At 36.8% G+C, this 23,956-nt stretch overlaps 2 protein-coding genes across 5 annotated transcripts in view; both read left to right on the top strand.

Annotated features, from left to right (window-relative positions):
• Positions 1-23,956, top strand: part of LOC142348577 (catenin beta-like) — a 291,880-nt gene that overhangs the window by 4,285 nt on the left and 263,639 nt on the right. The window lies entirely within an intron of this gene.
• Positions 11,894-23,956, top strand: part of LOC142348575 (uncharacterized) — a 222,908-nt gene continuing 210,845 nt past the window's right edge. For 2 of the 4 annotated variants that reach the window (XM_075399968.1, XM_075399966.1), the window contains exon 1: positions 11,894-12,287. In XM_075399968.1, coding sequence (XP_075256083.1) covers positions 11,938-12,287 — 350 coding nt within the window. In that variant the 5' untranslated portion in view covers positions 11,894-11,937. Of the gene's footprint in view, positions 12,288-20,220; positions 20,387-20,735; positions 20,985-21,244; positions 21,402-21,693; positions 21,720-23,559; positions 23,642-23,956 lie in introns of all 4 variants that reach the window. The other 2 variants (XM_075399967.1, XM_075399964.1) reach the window with 2 other exon arrangements.

Raw genomic sequence — 23,956 nt, 5'->3', positions numbered from 1 at the left:
TTTGAACTGGTGGCGGGATTCGACAAGGAACACTGCCATTTTCGAACTTTCAAGTGAGTACTCCCTAAAATTTCGGATATCGCAAATCGGTTCGTACATGTTTTTCGATAATAAAATAGCGTTAAAAAAACGAATTTGAATTCAACATAATTTGACTTAAAATACACCATTGAACATTGAGTTTTTTGAATTTTTTAAAGAAAAAATTTCAATGTCAATAAAGTTCAAAATCTGCTGATTTAGAGTGTCAAAAAGTAGTTCGGGTTTCGAACATAATTATTTGAAAATAATCTGAAAAACAGCAGCTTTTAAATAAAACACTGTTGGCGCGGCACTCCTCAAAAACCGTGTCACCGGAGCTTTCTACGGTTTCGAATGATTTTGAAAGTTATGTTAAACACATTGAACTCTTATCACCAGTTCAGAAGTGGCCAAGAAAGGAAAGAGTAAACGGCGCCGAAACCGAAATTGATGAACGGCCGAATTTTTTTGCCTTAAGGCTACAAAAGTCGTCTATTGATTTCTATCGTAGACTTTCGGAGGACACTAGGAACAGCTATGATGAGACCGTAAAAACTTTCAGACAACATTAAAAGGAGAAACCTGTAGTTTTCCGGGGGAGGCTAGCTAGGACAATCCAGCAGCCGGGTGAAAAATTAACAGATTTTCTCGGTGATTTGCAAACTTTAGCATTGAAAGCATACCCTCAGGGTCTAATAAAACAAGAGAACATCTCATTTTGAGGGGATTCCTCGAAGGTATAAAAAATTTTTAGGTGCGACTCGACCTGAGAAAGAACTTGTGTGACGCGGATATGACTTTAGACAAAGTTTTAGAAAAAGCACTACACATTGAAGCTGTCACGAGAATTGAGGAGGAGGATAATGAGCCGCGGGTCTCTGCAATCCAGTCAAAAGAGAAACTCAACTAGTTAATTCGATCAACGATTTAGTGCCAACACTGCAGACTAACCAATCTAACAGGCAAGATAATCAAAAATTTTCATGGCAAGGAGGGAGGCCAAAAGAGTTTTTGCGCGGAAGTGAGCGTAGCTCAAGATAAACCAGAGATAGAAGTAGAAACTATGAAAGCTATAACAGAAGCAGCGCTGATAATAGACGAACCAATTGCGACAGTAGAGCGCGAATGCCAACACCAGGAGGCAAGAACAGAAGCCGAGATCGGTCTTTTGAGAATCGTGCCGAGCAGTCAATGACAGCGGTGAATTTCGAGAGAGAAAAATGTCGCCGTTACGGTAAGCGAAATCATGCTTCTCAGGAATGCAGGAATTGTTTCAAACGAAATTGCCCGTATTTAAAAGAGAAATAGCTGAAGATGGCAGGGCTTCATTTTCAGGCAGCTACCTAAAAACTTTGCTTGGCGCAAACAGCCCAGTGGAGGCCTTGTTTGCCAAAATATTGACAAAAGACAAATTGACAAAGGCCCTAATTGATAGTGGAAGTAGTGTTAATCTTTTAAGTAACGCACTCTACCAGCAATTGGGAGAACCGGGCCAGATCAGAGTCTGCAATAAAAATATAATAGCTGCCAACAATGGAAAAATGCCTGTGAAAGGTTCAACAGCTATACAGGTCCAACTTCAAAAATTTACACCTGAGATAACAGTTGAGTTTCCAGTGACCAAAATTGAGATAGCGCCTTGTTTATTGGGCATTGAATTCTTATATAATTTTGACTGTATTTTAAACCTCAGAAAAAATTTCAATTAACTTCAATTAACCCCATCCCAAGGAAGTAATAAGAATCTGTTTTTAATTGCTGCTGAGGACCACGAATTACTTCGTCGCTGCGAAGGTTTCATTAAATGCAAAATTATCGATGAAGAAGGTAACATAACACAGCAAACAGAAATTATAGTCGAACCCATGAAAGAGTTTGAAGACAAATCACACTTATTAATAGTGAGATAGCTGAATGACATGGTTGATTTTGTCGTATGGGTTCGAGTTCCGAACCCTACATTAGAACCAAAGAAAGTTTACAAAAATGCGATAATCGCATGTGCGGAAAATATTGAAAAAATTTTAAGAGTACAACTATATAACCCTGACAATAATGGAAAACATAGGGATAAATTTGAGTTTGAGTAACGTGTGAACTCAAGTTCAATGAGCTTGTCTTGTGAGGAAATGACAAAAGTGAGGTCACGTTGCACAAAATATGAAATAGTATTTTCGCGAAACTCAAATAATATGGGATTTTGCAACCGAATTTATCAGAAAATAAAATTAAAAAATTATGCTCTGCCATTCAGACGTACATACAGTAGCATGAGCTCTGAGAAATGAAAAAATGAAAAAAATTGTTGAAGACTTGGAACGATACGACTTAGTCGAACCAACACATTCCGATTGGGCAGCACCATCCCTAATTGTACCAAAAAAGAATGGAACCTATCGCTTTGTTGTAGACTACCGTGGTCTGAACAAACAAATAGAAAAAACATGCTGGCCTCTACCACGAATTAATGAGGCTATTGAATCAGTGGAGGGAAATATGTAATTCTCTAACATAGATCTCTTGTGAGGATAATTTCAGATAGCGATCGAGGAAGAGAGTCAGAATTTAACAGCTTTCGTAACGCATCTAGGCCTGTATAAGTGTAGAAGACTCCCTATGGGACTAGAGTCTGCTCCGGGTGCTTTTCAAAACCTAATGGCGTTAATTTTTGCTGACCTCTCTTACGAAATGGCTCTAGTGTATCTAGATGACCTTATCGTTTTCGGAAGAAATTTCGAAGAACATCTGAAACGATTAGAACTGGTTTTCCAGCTTTAAGCGGAGAATGGATTAAAGATTAAGGGATTAAAATGCATTTTTTCCAACAACGTGTCAGTTCCTTGGGGCACATTATATCTGCGAGTAGACTCGAGGTTGACAGAGAGAGAGAGAGAGAGAGCGCGGTAGAAATAGTAAAAGAACCATCGTCCGGGTTTATTCCGGGTTTCGAAAAAACAGCAGAACCTCTTTACAGTTTACTGAATAAATCAAATAAATTTGAACGGAGTACAGAGTGCAAAATGCGGTAACCGAGTTAAAAAATAAGATTTTGGACGCCCCAGTTTTAGGATATCCAAACAATAGGGATCAGTATACATTAACTACGGATGCTTCTTTGTCAGGAATTGGAGCAGTTCTTACGCAAAAGCAAGGAACGGAGGATAGAGTTATTGCATATGCTAGCAAAACTCTGAGTAAAAGTCAGCGAAGTTATTCAGCCACTAAGCGGGAATTATTTGCAATTGTTCATTTTACCCAGCATTTTAAAAACTATTTATTTGGTCAGCACTTTTTAATTATAACGGACCACCGGGCGCTTGTATGAATCTATAGTTTTAATGAACCAGACGGTAATGTTGCAAGATGGATAGAGCAACTTGGGCAATTTGACATCAAGCATATAGCAGGCAAAAAAATCCCAAACTCAGACATTCTGTCGCGCATAAACACAGAAGACGATGAACAAACAGCTTTTTTTAACGCTATTGCGATTGACGCAGAGCAAGACAAAACCGATTATGGTAGTCGAGGTTGGCAGTTAGACAAAATGCAGAGAGTAAAACTGCGAGTTTCGCAGCAAAATGACAAACTACTCAAAGCAGTATACTCCTGGGTACTAAACAAAAAACGACCGGAATTACGGCAGATGAAAAATAGAGCATCAAAGAGCTTTGGAAATACTGGGTCCAGTATACAAATCTTTGTCTCAAAGACGGGATTTGTATCCTAAACACCAAACAGAACCAAACTTGAGACTGTTTACCAAATGCTTGTACTATGGGAGAAAGTATCCAACGTGCTTGAGCTGTTGCATGACTCTCCTGGTGCAGGTCATTTTGGGATTGAGAAAACCTACCAAAGGGCTTGTAAAAGGTTTTATGCATGAGAAGGGACGTAAGAAACTGGATAGAAAGCTGTTAAGTGTGCCTAAAACGGACAGGCACTAAGCAGAAACATTGACTTTCACTCACAAAATGGAAACCTAGTCATCCATTTTGGCAAGTTTCTCTTGATATCATGGGTCCACTTATCAAGTCTCAGGGAAACAAGTACATTTTGCTTATCGGTGATCAATTCAGTAAGTGGTACGAAGCCATAGCTTTACCCAATCAAGTGGCAAAAACCGTGTCAAGAGCATTTGTTGAATACTGGATAGTGAGATTCGGCTGTCCAATCAACCTACACAGTGACCAAGGGTCGAACTTTATTTCAAAATTATTTCGTAGTCTTTGCAGTAAACTAGGAGTTCAGAAGACATCAGAAACGTCCTACCACACACAAGGGAACGCGATGATTGAAAGAACAAATCGGACATTAGGAGAATGGCTCTCCCAATTCATAGGCCAATATCAACATGAGTGGCCCAAATTTCTACCTTAAGCGATGATGGCATATCGATCATGAATTCATAGTGTAACAAAACACAGCCCAGTGTATGTGGTTTTGGGATTTACACTGTCAATACCTATAGACTGCATCTATAGCATACCACAGACCGCAATATATGCAATACCAAGTGACTTTGTTTTCACAATGAAACAGAAACTACAGAAAACGCATCAGTTGACGCGAGAATATAGTGATGTCGAACAAGAACGTCAGAAGACGTATTATGATTCCAGTAAGTATGGACCGAACTATAAAGTTGGCAAAGAAGTGTTAGTTTTCAACCCAACGGATAAAAAAGGAGAATTAAGAAAATTTACTGCTTTCTGTGCAGGATCATACATAATTGTTGAAATTATAAACTATCTAAATTTCAAGGTAGAAGATAAAAAGACGAGGAAAGCTATTCAGGTCAAATATGACCGAATGAGGAAACATAAAACACGAAAAAAGCCATTCCCGCCTGAGCCTCAGGCGAAAGGAAAAAGAGCCATTAAGGAGCAGAAGAAAACCAATTTGAACAGCTCAGACGATGGCGATATAATTGAAATAGAATCATCAACAGACACTGAAAGCAATCCAAACACAGAAAATGAATCCGAAACTGAGGATTATATCGATTCACTAAATGTTACAAATGGCACGTCTGAGAATGAAGCTAAAGAATCAGAGCGAGAAACCTCTAAAAGGCAAGAGAAGGCACAAAATGTTGCCGTGGGAGGATATGCAACATCATCAAAACCTACAGATTACACTGGAAAAAAAAGCTGCAGAAAAAAAAATTCCAAAACCACAAAAAAGCCACAGGAATCTAGTAGTAAAGCAAAATGTACTGAAAAAAACATCAATAGTGATCGTAAGGCGCCAAAATGGCTACAAGGTCTAGCAGCCGATTAAAATCGGTGACTGATTAAATTTAAGAATTACTTTACTGAGCAAGATGAAGAGTACTTTAGCAGCCACTTTGATGTTTTTGTTTCAGAAAAATCCTGAAAGAAATAATGGAATCGAAAAGAAAGACGAGTTCGTCCGGAGCATCGTGTGATGGAGTATCACTTTTTTTTGTATCTGGCATTGCTAGCCATTTTTGCTTCTACATCAACTTGTATCAAGTTATACGGTTATGATTTTGACAAAATCGTATCAACAAAGATCTATTCACTAGATCACAGTTCAAACTGTGATAACAAAATTCGAGTATCGAAAACAAAAGAAGAAGGTAGTTTTATATATGCTGAGGTTCAGCCTGGGATAAAACTAAAGTTTAGCATGTATGAAGCGGTATATTCGGTGTCGGTACTTAAAAAGCAACGTATATGACAATATCGTTTTTCTCACAGAACATTCAAGACTACTAAAATCAATATACCCTTTAAATGAGGGAATTTCTAGGAATATTTGGCAGAACAAAAACTTTGCCATACAACGTTTTAGAGATATAACATTTAAAGTCAACAGGTCGGTAATTGAAAAACTTTTACGACAGACCAGTGAAGTCACTTATGTCGAAAAGCATAGTCAAAGCTTCATGGAAAAATTGGGTGCGAAGGCGCTTTTTATGCGGATTCTGTAGAGTGAACTTCAACTGCAGGACAAAAATGGAAATGTTGTAATTAATGCAAAAAATTTACATCGGAACAACTTGGGAAAAGTTGCTACAAGGAAACATTATTAAATTTAAAGGATCCCCTAGGTTTCTTGAAAATTGTTTTTTTATCAGAACCACATATTTTGAAGAACACTTAGTGAACTATTTTTTCGAAAATCAAGGTGAGCAAACATGTCAAACGATCAAATAATTTAATAAGGCGGACCCTGCAAAAATTATTGGTAACAACAAGACCACTTTTATCAGCGGAAAAATTTTACACAAAAACAAATATGAAGATTTTGCATTAGAAATTTTTGAGGAAAAAGCAATTAGTTTGTGTGGACAGCAGGTGAAACCAACCGGAGTTCCAGGTGATTTTAACCCGAGGAAAACTCAGAACTAAAAACTGGTAAATATAAAACAACCATGGAAATGTTTCTTTCAAGCGTTGTTCACACCTTAAATTTCGAGCTTCTCAAACAGAGAGAAATTGTTTTATGAAAACTAGAACGCTCCAATCCGAGATTCGACAACCAAAATTCAAACTATGATTAAAATATCAAAAAATGTTGTTAGTTCTCTTCAGTAACGCTCTTCGAGAAAAGAACTCACGTCGAAAGAGCAGGATCTGTGCTATATGTTCATAAATGTGCAAAGATGGTAGCAACAAAAACTAAACTTCCTTTTTGCACAGAAGAAGTTCCTGTGTTAGTAGAGGGTCAGAATTTTTCATCTACTAGATATATGGACCCTTTTACAAAAATTTTATATCGTAATCATACAATCGCTGCATGCTACCCGCTGTACCCAAATGTTGTCAAATTAAACGACGGAAATTTTCAACTATATTGAGAAACGCTGAAGAAATTCAATCGTGAGATGTATCAGTGGGCGATGAAAAGTAACTTAAATGTAAGTGATGAAAACCTGCATCGCAGCCTTTTCTCCATATTAGACGTAAAACAGAGTCAAATTGCACAAACAATTGTCCATAATAGTAAAGGAATTATCAGTCGGGAAGCATTTTAAGATTCGAATGGAGAAAACAATCATGAAAATTTTATTCACTGGAACGATCAGTTCCAACAACAATTTTTTCTAACAAATGGAATAACAATTTTTAGAATTTAAAACCGAAAGCTTATACATTTGGTTAAAAGCGAACGACATTATTGTGTCAGTCTTAACAGTCTACCTCATTGTTCAATTTGTGAAAAATTGTCCTAAATTTTTCATATATTTAGGATTAGTTATTAATGGAGCGTCTTGGCGACAACTGTTGCGAAATCTTGACCCCATAACGGGAACACGTATTTTTAAACAATTACTCAAATTAATAATTGAACGCCGGGAACAAAACAAATGATTGAAGAAAAAGAGTCCTTGGAAGAGTCAGTTTATTAAATAAAGAAAAAGAAAAAAAAGTTCTCTTGAGTTCAAGACTAAAAAAAATGAAAGGAACGTCCGGAGTTCGAGAACAAAAAAAATGAAAAAAATAGGCAATGTCTCGAGTTCGAAACAAAAAAAGAGGAAAAATCTTGATTTCAAGAATGAAAATATCAAAAAACTGGGTTTTTTGAGAAGCAAAAAGGTTTTTTTTTAATCCAATATAGCGGGTACCGAGATTCCATAGATTGGTGAATATGTACACTACATGCCAGAATTGTGGAAAGTTAATTCTGAGATTTTCCCGGGAGTGTATCGAGTGGAATCTTGTCTGTCGCGGACTCGGAAAGTATCGACGCTAGAACATCTGGCACAAGACAATATTCGGTCGCGTGCTCTGCAGACTGAAATGGAACTGCAAAACCACTTCTCACAGTTAGAGAAGTTGAATAGTACTAACTCTTCACTTCAAAAAGACCTCGTTGAGCTTCGACAGGAACTGGATAACTAATGCAACGAGATCAAAGAGGCAACAAAAGAAGTTTTGGGTAAATGGAGCGCCTAGTGTGAGGCGTTACGAGATAACTTATAGGCAGCAGCAGCCAGAAATGCTGAACAGGAGCAATCCATTGAGGTATTAAAGCAAGAGTTGGCCGATTTTAAAGTCAAAGTTGCTAAGAAGGGCGAAGCCATCGAAAATATGGAGAAAATGAATGACCAATTGAGGCCAGAGCTTGAGCAGCTGGAACACTACAATCAGTTTTTGGCTAACGAATGCCGAAAAATTTTCTCTCATTGATCGACAAAAGAGTACTCTTAGGAACGAGAAAGCCAAGACAAAGGCCGTGGAGAAATGTTCATTCGAGATTCGGAACAAAAACATTATGAACAGGCCTGCAACGCTATAAGAGATTTTGTTGGGAAAAAGTTCAGCTTCAAACGACCAGATTAAGAAACACTACCACAAAATGAGCCTGTTGACGCACCCTGATGCTGGTGGAGACGAAGAATTCTTCAAGACCATCAACCGGGCATATCAAATTCTGACAAATGATGCAGCACGGGAAGCGTACAACATATTTGGACTCGACAAGGCAGAAAAATTTATGAACAGCCAAAACTGATAATTAGACTGTCCATATGAAGCTACAAACTTTTTGTATAGTAATCCGTTCACATAACAAGATCTGTGAATGAAATTATTGTTTAATTTTGAGTGAGTGGTGCACTCTATTCTTGTTAAGAGGGGGGCATTGTGAGTGTCACACATATACAAAAAAATGTACCAAAAAAACCTTGGGTTTAAAGGTTAAAGATTTAGTTTAAAATTCGATTTATTACCTGATTTATGGCTGACACAAGGTTGATAGGAGTCAGAAAAATAATAGACCTGTGACTAGACAAAGCTCAGGCTTCGAGCGAAATCAACAAAACTGACATATCTTTGTTGACTTAGTTAATTTACCACGATGATGGAACCGATATTGGGTACCGACCAACCCGAGGAATAAATTCATTCATTGAACACCAAACCTCCATCTGAGTTAACCATTCTATTAAATATAGTCTAATTAAACCAACTTTTCTTCATCATAATCTACTTAACAATTTAACTTATAACTTTGCATTTTAACCAAGTACCACTTTCAGTTAGCCAAGGACATTGATTATTGCGCACGGGCGGGTACTATGGAAGACCCGCCAATCGGCCGACAGATTTCATCAAAACGACGTGAAAATGACCGAAATCGGAACTGTATAATTTAAGTAGTGATAGTAGAAGCCTCGACTTAGTTATGTTCGGTCGTAATAATTTGTTTGGTTGTGATAGATTCATATCAAGTCCCACGGGCCGCTGAGGCATGGCCAAATTAGCTAGCAGTAAAAGCCAAATATTGTTTATTTTTAAAATAAGGACGCTAATTTACTCAATTAGCGCGCGGTTAATTATCATGAGCAGTGGTTTTCGACTAGCTATATTGCTTAAGTTTCGGCTAAAAGGTGTGTCGGCTAATTGGTATGTGGACCAATTGCTGGGCCACTGTAGCAATTAATTTCGTCTTCTTGGTCTTTTTTAATGCGATTTCTCGTTTGACCGATTTTCGTCTCACCCATTTGACTTTTTGACCCATCCTCAAAAACAGGATAAACAGCATGTCACCAGAGGGCTTTGAGTTATTTGTGGCATGGCATTAAAAACCAGATGTAGTAGTAGATCAGGTTTGCGGTTTCATGCCGGGCAAGGATTTGGAAAAATTAATTGCAATTAATTGGCTAGACAAAAAAGGAGCAATCAATTAATTTAATTGGCAAAACATAAAAATCAATTATTGCAATAATTGCAATCATTGATCAATTAAATTTAATGTTCGATCAATAATTCTTTTTCGTAGATTTAGAAATATTTTTGCCTTGTTTTACCATAAAATGTACGGAAATTTTTGTATTATCCGAATTATTCAGTTTTGAATCAACGACAAGAACTTTTTTAACACCCAAATCTACCAGTATTGTTAATGAGACGTTGGTAAAATAGTCATGAAGGAAAAGGTCACAGAAAAGCCACCCCAAAAACTTAAAAGTGTTAACAATAGGGAGCCTAAACCTAGGTTTTTTGTTCAATACAGAGGAAATATCACGCAAAAATTTTGCAAGTAGACTGAAAAAATTGTGTAATATCCAAATCATTTTCAGAGCAAGAAAGCTAAGAACTTGCTTGCCCACCCTGAAATCACCTTTTGATAAGAGTCTGAAATCCTATGTGGTATATAACGTGACATCTAATGGAAGCAGTTCCATATATGTTGGCCAAACCAGCCGACATGTTACCACTAGAATTTCAGAGCATCAAAAGAAGGATTCCCCTGTTGGACAACACCTGGTTGAATGTTGTGGTACAACGCATAACGTAAAATGGGAGATTCTTGATGCATGTCGCGGGGTTGAAAAACTTATGACGATAGAAGCGATCTCCATCAAAAAGCTGAAACCGCAATTAAATACGCGCGATGAGTATCGGGGGCGGGAATTGACATTGAAGTACTAGTTCAAATACAAAAATTTGACTTTTGAAAATCAAAAAATATTCTGGTACAGGTTAATTCGAAAAAAAATGTCAACCCCAAAAGTAAAAAATGAAAACAAATAGGAAAGTAAAAGTCCCTTTTCAGGAATAGAAAGCATTAAAGCCGGGATTTTCATAAAATCCGGAATAAAAAGAATTGATTTTAGTGTAATAAGTGTAAATAAAATGTTGTAAATGATTTTAACTGTAAATAATTTCAAAATTTTGATGTTACTTTAACTCATTTCTTAGAATTATAGTCAAAGACAAGTTTATATACTTTGTAAATGATTTCATTTAATTTTTTAAAGCTGACGATGAGCGCAATGTTCGAAAACGTTCGTTTGAGTTAATCAATTTAAGTTTTAATTGACAATTACTTCTCTGCATCAAATCTTACCAAAATGCATGCGATCTCCGACCGAAGTTAGTGATCTGGGAAGTTTTCCTCTAGTGGCGGGTTTGCGACCCAGCAAAATACTGCTTCAATTTTCGCCAATAATTGGGCAAGTTATTGGGTCAATCCAAGCAATTATTGCAATTGAAATAGAGTAACCAATCAATTATTGCAATCAATTAATTGCCAATTATTGCAATTAAAATTAATTTTTCCAAATCCCTGCTGCCGGGGGGTGTTGTTAGTATCCCTTTTGTATCTTCACTGGATAATGAGTTTGTTATGCGGGTTGCAGTTTCTACAAAAACAGAGTATTCTCCAGGTGCATAAGTTGTAATGGATGATTCGTGTACTGGTGCATCATCCAATACCTCCTAAATATGAATAGATTTTTGCAACTCTTGTATTCTGCCATTTGGATTTGAGTGCTTCCTTTCGATTATTTTAACCTAATAGAATAAGCGGGTCTTTCTCATTATAGCCCCCATAAAGTTATAGCCCCATTATAATATATTTAAAACGATTGTTCGCTTAGAGCCTTTCAGCTCGCTAGTCTCCAAGTATGCGATCCAGAGACTTTAGTTGGTTATGTTTGATGTATTATACGAGGCACGTAATTATGAAAATAAGTCCCCTTTTTAGAAGTGAGCGAAACATTAATATGGGTGGGGGCTAAATTTCGTCTATATAGGCCGGGAGGGGGGAGGGCTTTATCCGAACGTGAAATAAACTTTCGGCTCTTTCCCCCCGGCCCTATATAGCCAGTCTATTTGCACCCCCCCCCCCAAATATGTTCTTTTTGGTCCTTATAGATCCTTCATTTTAGTCATAAATTGCCGGTAGACGAATGGATGATTATTGTTTCCGGTTGTCAAAAAAATAAGTAACAACCAAAATAATTAGTTGACATGAAAGAATTCCTATAGACAGAAAAATGGGCAGGAATCAAATAATTTTCTCTCAGATTATATAAAGAAAGATGAACTTTAGGTTGCTCTAATTTCTAGAAAATATTTGATTTAGAAATTTCAGGCATGTAACTTTAACCAATTGGTTATTTTTAATTTACATATTTCAGATTCACAAATTAGTATGCATTCTGAAACATCATCAACAATCTGTGCTGACTTCGCTAGATGCCAGGAATCCAAAAAACTTTTGATGCACCAGCTCCATAACTTTTTAGAGGAAAAAATGGATATTATCCAATCAACGAAATCGCAAATTTTGAGTGACCACAACACTGGATCTGACATCTTTCTTAATTCTTTTATTGGTTATCAGGAGCGTGTTGCCCAATTTGAAAAATTTTGTAAAGTTTTACCTCTGGTTTTGGATAGATATTACAATGCGAATGACATCAATAATAAGCAGTCGCCGACTTTGGTTACTGATGGAACACCGAAGGAAAAACCTTCCATCGAGCAGTTAACAACTTCTAGGTATACTAAATTAGCACACGCTTGCAAATTGTATTGAATTTTGAATTTTTATTGTGGGTGCCGTTTTCTAACACACCAGAAGAAGCATGCATCATGTTTTTAGTACTCTAACACGGTCGCACATGGCTTAGCGAGGCGTTAAATATCATAAAATGTCCTTTTTGCACACTATCTCACACCTATCTAGGGTGTAATGCTCTTGTTAATAGCCGCAAAGCGATAGCTGAGGCTATTATTGGCCTTATCTTGGTTTTTTTTTATAATTCAAACAATTTGAATTGTATTGAGGCTTTCTTAAGATCTGTTCACACATCTTTATGAATTTTGAAGTCAAGTTGAAGCGATGATTTGGGTCTCATCGAAACAGGAAGTGGAGCGAAAATGCAAGTGGTTTATTTAATCAATTTGTTTAATCTTTGAATTGTAGCTTAGGAGTTGTCCTTTCTGAATTGCGTGCGTGACGTCATTTTTCAATCTTAGTGGAGTGAGTTTCTTGTTCATTCGGGTGAATGAACAGAAAACTTGCTCACACTTGGCTTACCTCACTCTCATAAATGACTTCCTCACTCTGAAATTCACAGAGAGAAGCTCAAGTGAGTGTGTGTCACTGTAATTGAAGGTTATTTGAGGGCAGCTAATAGAAGCATAATTCACAAAGAATAAGTTGTACAGGTTCCTAATCAAAATCTGACAACTCAGCTATCGAAAAAAAAGAAGTTTTGGTCTTTCTTTTTTTTCACCTTTTGAGACTGCAGATCTACAAAGTTACTGCGGCTATTTTCTCGCAATCTGCCAGCTATGTTTGTTACATGGTTACCTTGTGTAGAGGACAACTGCGTGGGTGGCATAGTAAGTTCTATGGTAACTGCGTGAATTCTATTGTATGCATTTGTGCTTGTTGGCTGAGCCTGGCTTCAGTTTATCGACCAAGTTTCTATTTTTAGCAGGCTAATATCATCTATGGTTACGCCTTAATAAATAGACGTACCAAAGTGTAGAAATTTCAAGGAATGTGATTGGTTGAGAAATTTTGAACTCATAAAGATAGTGTATTAAATTTCTCAACCAATCACATTCGTTGAAATTTCATGCGTTCAATTAGACTTAATTTGACTTAGCTTAATGCTAATTTATAGATTTTTTACCGCATCCTGCCATGCGACGCGGGCCATGGCCATGCCTCAGCGGCCCGTGGGACTTTATATGAATCTATTACAACCGCACGTTAGTCTAGTTTCCCAAAAAATGTTTTTCTCTTTGGGCTTATCGTGATTTCTGAGCAATTTTAAGTAAACATTCATATCTTAAAATATGGAGAATTCGTTGACCAGTCAGCCAATCAGAAAGCAATATTCCCATTTTCTCAATGGTGATTGGCCTCCTATAAAATCTCTATTTTGGTACGTCTGCCATTTTCACTAGCGTCATTAGCTATATTGAATCTGCTCATCAAAATCAAAACGCGAACTCCTTCTCTGTTTATCTGGTTTATTCGCAACTGTGTGAATTCTACTGTATTCCTTTGATTTTTGGCTGAAACTGGTTTCAGTTTATCGACAAAGTTTTTATATTTAGCAGGCTATTATTATCCATGGTTACGTCTTAATAAATAGACGTATCAAAGTTTAGAGATTTCAACGAATGTGATTGATTGAAAAATTTAATACACTATCTTTATGCGTTCAATTAGCCTTAATTTGACTTAGCTTAATGCTAATTTATAGATTTTTTACCGCATCTGGCCATGCGTCGCGGGCCATGGCCATTCCTCAGCGAACCGTGGGACTTTATATGAAGCTATCACAACCGAACCTTGGACTAGTTTCCCCAAAGAATAGAATTTTCCTTTCAGCTTATCGCGATTTTTGAGCAATTTTAAGTTAACATTTTATCTTAAAATATGGAGAACTCGTTGACCAGTCAGCCAATCAGAAAGCAATATTCCCATTTTCTCAATTGTTATTGGCCTCCTATAAAATTTCTATATTTTGGTACATCTGCCATTTTCACTAGCGCCATTAGCTATATTGAATCAGCTCATCAAAATCAAATTTGCGATCTCCTTCACCGTTTATCTGCTTTCTAAAAAGGCTCTTGACAAGGTACTTTTTAACGTTTGGATCGCTAAACTTGTGCGATCTAGACTTTATTACATTCTTTCGGAGCTATCTTCTTGCGCAATGCAGCTCCTAAAAGTAAATTGTTGTCCGTTGTAGGCTCCGTAAAATTTTTGACGTTTGTTTACCACTAATCCGAATGAATGTTATTAATATTTCCAGTGTGCATTATCAGTCTTCCAGTTTTTTATTTTGATTATATTGCTTTATGTGACTTCCTCACTCTGAAATTCAAAGAGAAAAGCTCAAGTGAGCGTGTGTCACTGTAGCTGAAGGTTAGTTGAAAGCAGCTAATAGAAGCATAATTCAGAAAGAATAGGTCATACAGATTCCTAATCAAAATCTAACATCTCAGCTATGGGAAAAAATTTTTGGTCTCGTTTTTTTAACCTTTTTGAGACTGCAGATCTACAAAAGTACTGCGGTTATTTTCTCGCAATCTACCAGCTACGTCTGTTAGATGGTTACCTCGAGTAGATGACAACTGGGTGGTTGGCATAGTAAGTTCTTTGGCAACTGCGTGAATTCTATTGTATCCATTTGTCCTTGTTGGCTGAGCCTAGCTTCATATTATCGACTAAGTTTCATTTTTAGCAGGCTATCATTAGCTATGGTTACGTCTTAATAAAGAGACGTGCCGAATTGTAGAAATTTCAACGAATGTGGTTGGTTGAGAAATTTAATACACAATCTTTATGCGTTCAATAAGCCTAAATTTGACTTAGCTTAATGCTAGATTATAAGTTTTTTACCGCATCTGTCCATGCCTCTTGGGCTATGCCTCAGTGGCCCGTGGGACTTAATATGAATCTATCACAACCGAACGTTATTCTGGTTTCCCCAAAAAATTATAGTTTTTCTCTGGGCTCATCTCGATTTCTGAGCAATTTCAAGTTAACATCCATATCTTATTTTAAAATAAAGAGAATTCGTTGACCAATCAGCCAGTCAGAAAGCAATATTCCAATTTTCTCAATTGTGATTGGCCTCTTGTAAAATTTCCATATTTCGGTACGTCTGCCATTTTCACTGGCGCCGTTAGCTATATTGAATCAGCTCATCAAAATCAAAACGCGAACTCCTTCACCGTTTATCTGGTTTATTGGCAACTGCGTGAATTCTATTGTATCCATCTATGCTTGTTGGCTGAGCCTGGCTTCAGCTCATCGACTAAGTTTCTGTTTTTAGCAGGCTATCTTTAGCTATGGTTACGTCTTAATAAATAGACGTACCAAAATGTAGAAATTTCAACGAATGTGATTGGTTGAGAAATTTAATACACTATCTTTATGCGTTCAATAAGCCTAAATTTGACTTAGCTTAATGCTAGATTATAGATTTGTTACCGCATCTGTCCATGCCTCTTGGGCTATGCCTCAGCGGCCCGTGGGACTTCATATAAATCTATCACAACCGAACGTTAGTCTAGTTTCCCAAAAAATGTTTTTCTCTTTGGGCTTATCGTGATTTCTGAGCAATTTTAAGTAAACATTCATATCTTATTTAAAAATAAGGAGAATTCGTTGACCAATCAGCCAATCAGAAAGCAATATTCCAATTTTCTCAATTGTGATTGGCCTCCTGTAAAATTTCTATATTTCGGTACGTCTGCCATTTTCACTAGCGCCATTAGCTATATTGAATCAGCTCATCAAAATCAAAACGCGAACTCCTTCACCGTTTATCTGGTTTATTGGCAAGTGCCTGAATTCTATTGTATCCATCTGTGCTTCTTGGCTGAGCCTGGCTTCATATTATCGACTAAGTTTCTATTTTTAGCAGGCTATGATTAGCTATGGTTACGTCTTAATAAAGAGACGTACCGAAATGTAGAAATTTCAACGAATGTGATTGGTTGAGAAATTTAATACACAATCTTTATGCGTTCAATAAGCCTAAATTTGACTTAGCTTAGTGCTAGATTATAAATTTTTTACCGCATCTGTCCATGCCTCTTGGGCTATGCCTCAGCGGCCCGTGGGACTTCATATGAATCTATCACAACCGAACGTTTGTCTAGTTTCCCAAAAATTGTTTTTCTCTTTGGGCTTATCGTGATTTCTGAGCAAATTTAAGTAAACATTCATATTTTATTTAAAAATAAGGAGAATTCGTTGACCAATCAGAAAGCAATATTCCAATTTTCTCAATTGTGATTGGCCTCCTGTAAAATTTCTATATTTCGGTACGTCTGCCATTTTCACTAGCGCCATTGGCTATATTGAATCAGCTCATCAAAATCAAAACGCGAACTCCTTCACCGTTTATCTGGTTTATTGGCAATTGCCTGAATTCTATTGTATCCATCTGTGCTTGTTGGCTGAGCCTGGCTTCATATTATCGACTAAGTTTCTATTTTTAGCAGGCTATCATTAGCTATGGTTACGTCTTAATAAAGAGACGTACCGAAATGTAGAAAGTTCAACGAATGTGATTGGTTGAGAAATTTAATACACAATCTTTATGCGTTCAATAAGCCTAAATTTGACTTAGCTTTATGCTAGATTGTAAGTTTTTTACCGCATCTGTCCATGCCTCTTGGGCTATGCCTCAGCGGCCCGTGGGACTTCATATGAACTTATCACAACCGAACGTTATTCTAGTTTCCCAAAAAAAATGTTTTTCTCTTAGGGCTTATCGTGATTTCGGAGCAATTTTAAGTTAATATATCTTATTTTAAAATAAAGAGAATTCGTTGACCAATCAGCCAATCAGAAAGCAATATTCCAATTTTCTCAATTGTGATTGGCCTCCTATAAAATTTCTATATTTCGGTACGTCTGCCATTTTCACTAGAGCCATTAGCTATATTGAATCAGCTCATCAAAATCAAAACGCGAACTCCTTCACCGTTTATCTGGTTTATTGACAACTGCCCGAATTCTATTGTATCCATCTGTGCTTGTTGGCTGAGCCTGGCTTCAGTTCATCGACTAAGTTTCTATTTTTAGCAGGCTATCATTAGCTATGGTTACGTCTTAATAAATAGACGTACCAAAATGTAGAAATTTCAACGAATGTGATTGGTTGAGAAATTTAATACACTATCTTTATGCGTTCAATAAGCCTAAATTTGACTTAGCTTAATGCTAGATTATAGATTTTTTACCGCATCTGTCCATGCCTCTTGGGCTATGCCTCAGAAGCCCGTGGGACTTCATATGAATCTATCACAACCGAACGTTAGTCTAGTTTCCCAAAAAAATGTTTTTCTCTTTGGGCTTATCATGATTTCTGAGCAATTTTAAGTTAACATTCATATCTTATTTTAAAATATTGAGAATTCGTTGACCGATCAGCTAATCAGAAAGCAATGTTCCCATTTTTTCGATTGTGATTGGCCTCCTATAAAATTCTATATTTCCGTACGTCTGCCAATTTCACTAGCGCCATTAGCTATTTTGAATTAGCTCAAAATCAAAACGCGAACTCCTTCACCGTTTATCTGGTTTATTGGCAACTGTGTGAATTATATTGTATCCATCTGTGCTTGTTGGCTGCGCCTGGCTTCAGTTGATTGGATAAGTTTCTATTTTTAGCATGCTATCATTAGCTATGGTTAGGTCCTAATAAATAGACGTACAAAATGAAATTTCAACGAATGTGATTGGTTGAGAAATTTAATACTCTATCTTTATGCGTTCAATTAGCATAAATTTGATGTAGCTTAATGCTAGTTTTTAGATTTTTTATCAGCATCTGGCCATGCCTCAACGGCTCGTGGGACTTGATTTGAATCTATCACAACCGAACGTTAGACTAGTTTCCCCAAAAAATATAATATTCTCTCTGGGCTTATCGCGATTTCTGAGCAATTTTAAGTTAACATTCACATCTTATTTTAAAATATAGAGAATTCGTTGACCAATCAGCCAATCAGAAAGCAATATTCCCATTTTCTCAATTCTGATTGGCCTCCTATAAAATTTCTATATTTCGGTACGTCTGCAATTTTCACTAGCGCCATTAGCTATATTGAATCAGCTCATCATTTTCAAAACGCGAACTCCTTCACCGTTTATCTGGTTTATTGGCAACTGCGTGAATTCTTTTGTATCCTTTTGTGCTTGTTGGCTGAGCCTGGCTTCAGTTTATCGACTAAGTATCTTTCAGCAGACTATCATTAGCTATGGTTACGTCTTAATAATTAGACGTACCAAAATGTAGAAATTTCAACGATTGTGATTGGTTGAGAAATTTAATACACTTTATGCGTTCAATTAGCCTAATTTTGACTTAGCTTAATGCTAGATTATAGATTTGTTACCGCATCTGGCCATGCCTCGCGGGCCCTGCCTCAGCGGCCCGTGGGACTTGATATGAATCTATCACAACCGAACGTTAGTTTAGTTTCCCCCAAAAAAATTAATTTTCCTTTCGGCTTATCGCTATTTCTGAGCAATTTTAAGTTACTTTCATATCTTAAAATATGGAGAATTCGTTGGCCAATCAGAAAGCAATATTCCCATTTTGTCAATTATAATTGGCCTCCTACAAAATTTCTATATTTTGGTACGTGTGCAATTTTCACTAGCGCCATTAGCTATATTGAATCAGCTGATCCAAAACAAAACGCGAACTCCTTCACCGTATATCTGGTTTGTAAAAAGGCTCTTGATAAGGTACTTTTTAACGTTTTGATTACTAAACTGGTGCGATCTAGACTTTATTACATTCTTTCGGAGCTCTTTCCTTGCGGAAGGCAGTAAATTGTTTTCCGTCGTCGGTTCGTTAAAATTTTTGCCGTTTCGTTACCGCTAATCCGAATGAATGTTATTATTGTTTCCAGTGTGTATTATCAGTCTGTCAGTTTTTTGTTTTGATTATATTGCTCAGCTATATTTGATCTTGTGCGGAGGGATATGAATGTTTAGTTGTCATATCGGGATCTTTTTCTGTGACTGACGTACTATTTCAGAGTAATTTCGTACCTCGATGATCTTTCAGGGTAGAACTTTTTCTGTTTTGGTGGTATTAGTTCTTCTGTTTTAGGACCCTCTTTTTGTTACATTTTCATTGATGCTCTCTATTAAGCCTTCCACCATTTTGTCTATCAAAATTATTGTTGTCTTTTAATCGTGAAACTAATATTTTCAATGTTAAGCGTTTTCTTATAAGATCTGTCTTCAGTGTTCGAAATCTTCTCAGTCTCTATACCTGTCATTATTTAAAAACAGTGCAATGCTTCGTTCGTTTTTTGAGTTATTCGACTTCTAATTTACCGGCGGAACTTTATTTTTTGGGCTCAAAGTGCGGCTAAAAGTTTCGGATGAAAAACATGAAATAATATATATAAAAATAAAATTTACAATTGCATATATTATAGGCTTTTCAGACAACTATGTAATTGTGTTATTGGACGTAATTTGAATTGTGCATAGACTTAAGAAGAGACATTTGCATTAAGTGGTATACCATCAGTGAATTAACTTCCGTCTAATATTGTGCCTACGTTTTGCATGAAATCTTTTCTGCTTTTTTCACCCTTTTTACGTTCTTCAGACCTTTTGAATGCTTTCACTCAACGTTCACAAAATCTATGAATTCTCTATTGTTTTAACGTTACAATTAAGGGTTTGTTCTTGTATTTTCTGGCGTGATTTAATTCATAGATAATACAGTATCACAAAAAAGAGGTGCAATCATTTAAAACATTTTTTCTCTCACTGTCCACCTTGGGCTTGACCCGTTATAAGTAAGCATTAATATGTACAAGATTGCGGTCGTCATCACAGCCAGTTAATTTGTCCCTAAAATTGCCAAAACGTTTCTAACTGAAAAGTATAAACCGTGTGCTAATTTTAAACGTGTGCCAGTCATTCATCAGGAGCCAACGGATCAAGCCATCGAACCAGTTCTGGAATGACTATTGACGACCTACTGCCACCCGTCGAGGTCAAAAATAATTTCATCGGCTACATGGTGCATTGCGAAAGTTCACAGGCAATCTTCTGCACGCCCAAGAAATTACTTGCGCAATACGTGAGTACTTAGAGAACAACCCCCCACCACCACCAACTGTATGGCCAACAGAAATTACGGATATCTGGGGGCTAAGAGAATTCGGATCTCTTTTCTCCAAAATCGGAGTCTAGCTGGTTAACCGTTACACCTTTGAACTAGTATTTTTATGATTCTTTTGCGCTTATAGATCAGCTCGTGATAGCTACACTTAAAATATCATCCGAACCATTCAAAATAAGTTTAGTTAAGATGCTCATTAATAGTTCTAGCGTTCACAGCGCACATCTTTTTATTCGCATTGAAAAGATAGTCCGTGTTCATTGATTCTCATTTCAATAATAGTTTATGAAATAATAAATTGATTTAGGTCACTTCGGCGAATAAACTCAATTCGTTTCAGAACGAGTTGGAAGAAAGTGTGAACCATCTTCAAAGTAAAGTGCCTCTTGAAGTTGATTCCATCGCTCTCCCAGCAATGGCACTGGCGCCGTCCAAAAAGTACCCCGGGTGTCTTTACAGAGCTCTGATTCTTGATTACAAAGCGTCAGATTCAGGGTCTATGTGTAAAGTGATGTTTGTGGACTGGGGAAATGAAGAGATAGTGGACGCTGCTAAGGTAATTTATTGTTCATAAGTAACCATTTGTTAAGATTAATTTTTTTGGCCAGAAACATTAGTTTTGCGTTAAAAGGTTTTGAAGCAATTATTGCGGTCGTATAATTTTATTGTAAAATTTTTGCTTGACTTCACTGGCCATTGAATTGTACGTAGAGAACTAACGCTTTTTTATTTTCATGTAACACGCAATTACTCCCTCGAGTAGTCTTGATGTTATGCTTTTGTAACAAGAGAAACCCAACATGCAATTCTATTTAGGTGCTTAAAATACCAGCCAAGTTCTGCATGTTACCGCCAGCTGTGAAGATTTCGCTGGCATATGGCGAAGATGGTTGTCCTTTCAAGCATGCGCTTCCACATTCGAAGAGGGTGACAAATCTCCTGAAGAAAGTGCTAACGGGAAAAGACGGACATTGTATTTCATCAAATCAGATCAATTAAATTAAACTGTAAATAAATTAAATCAAATAAATAAATAATGATCAAACGGGTATTGGAAATTGAGAATGGGCAAATTGGAAGTTATTTTGATCTTTTAAATTTTTGCCCCCCTTACAATAGCGTTCTCGCATAAATCGAAATATAAGTTGCCTACCGATTTTATAGAAAGGATGATTTCGTCTATATCAATGTGCGCCAGTTGCTTTGAACTATAGCTATTTCGTCAAAGTAAGGTTCCAATACTGATCTGATTTGTTAAAATTCAGCGCTGCCCATTCGTGTACAAGTTTACGTAAGTACAGATCAACATTTGTTATAGGGCCGTGTTCTTAATTTCAATTTATTCGGAGGAGCTCAAAGGGTATAAAATTATTTCTCTAACCCTGGATTAGAACACAAAATGATGGGTTTATAACTAATACATCCGAGAATTGAAAGTGAGTTAGTAAGTGTTGAATTACTCTTGAACGAAGTTCATAGCTATTATTCTAAACGTGTGTGTCTTTTTTAATGCAAAATTTTCGCTTGACCGTTTTGACTTTTCGAGTGACTTTTACGCCCTTGACTTTTTGCGTTTCGCGTGATCTAAAATTCTCTCTCAATCAGAATTTAAAGCAGCTGAATTCAATTGGCGGCAATTTAATACTAAAAGTCAAATGAAAAGCGCCGAAACTGGTGACATTTTAACTTTAAATCTTAATAGTGGTATATCTTAACCTCTAATGTGGTTATTTGAAGCCCACTATTGAACTTCTTAGTCCCATTTAGGCTCCCCCCCCCCCGACTGAAGCAGGCTGCAACTGATTAGAGCTCCCACTAGTCGTTCGAGAGCAATTCTTCCGACGTTTAGTCGGTTATGTTTTGTTAATGCGATCCCTAAAGTAGTGGACATTTTTGACACAAGAGGTAAAACTATGATAGAAAGGTAAGAATGAGCTTTCTTGGTTTCATTTTTTCTTTGTTCTCTGCAATATGCTCATTGTCTTCTACACAAATGTTGATATTAAAAAGTTGAGATCAAAAAGCAATTTAATAGGGGAAATCTCTCTATATATAATTCTGGTTTCTGCAACTGCTAACAAAATGAAGTGGCAGCTAAGAAAGAATAAAAAAAGCTTAAAAAAATGGACGCAGGAGAAGTGGTTTACTAAACATTCTCTCACTAATTCCAAATTTTGAACCAACTTGAGGATTACTTGAATTTATTGAAGCAGAAATTATTTGCTTTTGTTTTTACCTTAACATGGAAGAGTCGTTACGTCCAATCTGGGGTTTTGTTTCTGCCATTGTAAAGGATAATTGAAACGTGCAATTACGAAAGTAATCCTTTTGGTATAAACGTATGTTTTAACATAAAACTAAATTCTAAAGTTGAGTAAACAACAAAAACAATCGTTCTAAAATACTATATGGTCACCTTTTCTAGGTGACCATATCGGTTCTACTTCTTTTCGCCCCTATTCATTTAACCCCCTATCATTTAACCACGATTTATTCACCCCTCTATCATTCAACCCTTCCATCAGGCATGTTTTGTCATAATTAAGTGGATAAATTAATCCCACATTCGGTTGTGATAGTTTCATATCAAGCCGCAAGGGCTGCTGAGACATGGCCATGGCCCGCGAGGCATGGCCAAATAATTATATTGCTAATTTAATAATTGAGAGGCTTTTATTAAATCATAGCTACCGAATCAAATCGTTGTCCTAGCTCGTGTGTTTGTTTTCCTTTTTTGTCATTGTCAATTTTGCGGTATTTTTAAAGGCACGATCTTGTTGGTAACACGGTCATCACTTCGGTGTTTCTCAGTATATACCCCACCCCCTGCTTAGTGGTCAGATAACCTATACCCCCCCCCCCCCCCACAATCGTGGTAATTATACCATAATGGGGAGGGGGCTATTATGGGAAAGACCCACGCTCTCTGCTAATTTAATGTATAATTTATACAGCTTTTGAAAGTTCAAATCAAATCTTGAATCTAGTTGTTGATGATCACAGAAAAATTTCTCGATCTGAATTAAATTTACCAGTTTACACTGAATGGCATTAATTTTGCAGCGCTCGCCCTATAACAACCAACTGTGTTATTTTAGTCGATGATATTTTACGATGATTGCGTTGTTTAGGAGCGGCCGAAAAGAGCAGGGGATGCTTTCCAAGTGTATGCTTCTTTACAGAATGAGAAAGACTGTATTCGGTCAATTATTGGTGAGTATGATTAAACTGGTGATGGTACTAATGGCAGTTCACTTGATGCTGTAAAAGTTCAAAAAGAAATTAAGACCAATCTTATTGGCAATAAAATGAGGCTGCGTTTTGACTGACCAGAGCTTTAAAGAAACTTTTATCTTGCTGTTTTATATCTGTTTCATTTTTACATCCCTTGTACAACGGACAACAACCAGTCGCTCTAATATGTTATTGTTTGAACAAAGAGCAGCTAATTTACTCAAATGTCGGCAATCCCACATCCTCAAATTTGCGTGTTTTTGTTTTAGTTTTTCAAGTTTCCTGTAAAAAAAA

Source organism: Convolutriloba macropyga, chromosome 10, assembly GCF_964194025.1.
Source record: "Convolutriloba macropyga chromosome 10, txConMacr16.3, whole genome shotgun sequence".
NCBI classification, from domain to species: Eukaryota; Metazoa; Xenacoelomorpha; order Acoela; family Convolutidae; genus Convolutriloba; species Convolutriloba macropyga.
The sequence above is the reverse complement of the archived record's forward strand: the minus strand, read 5'-3'. Positions and strand labels throughout refer to the sequence as shown.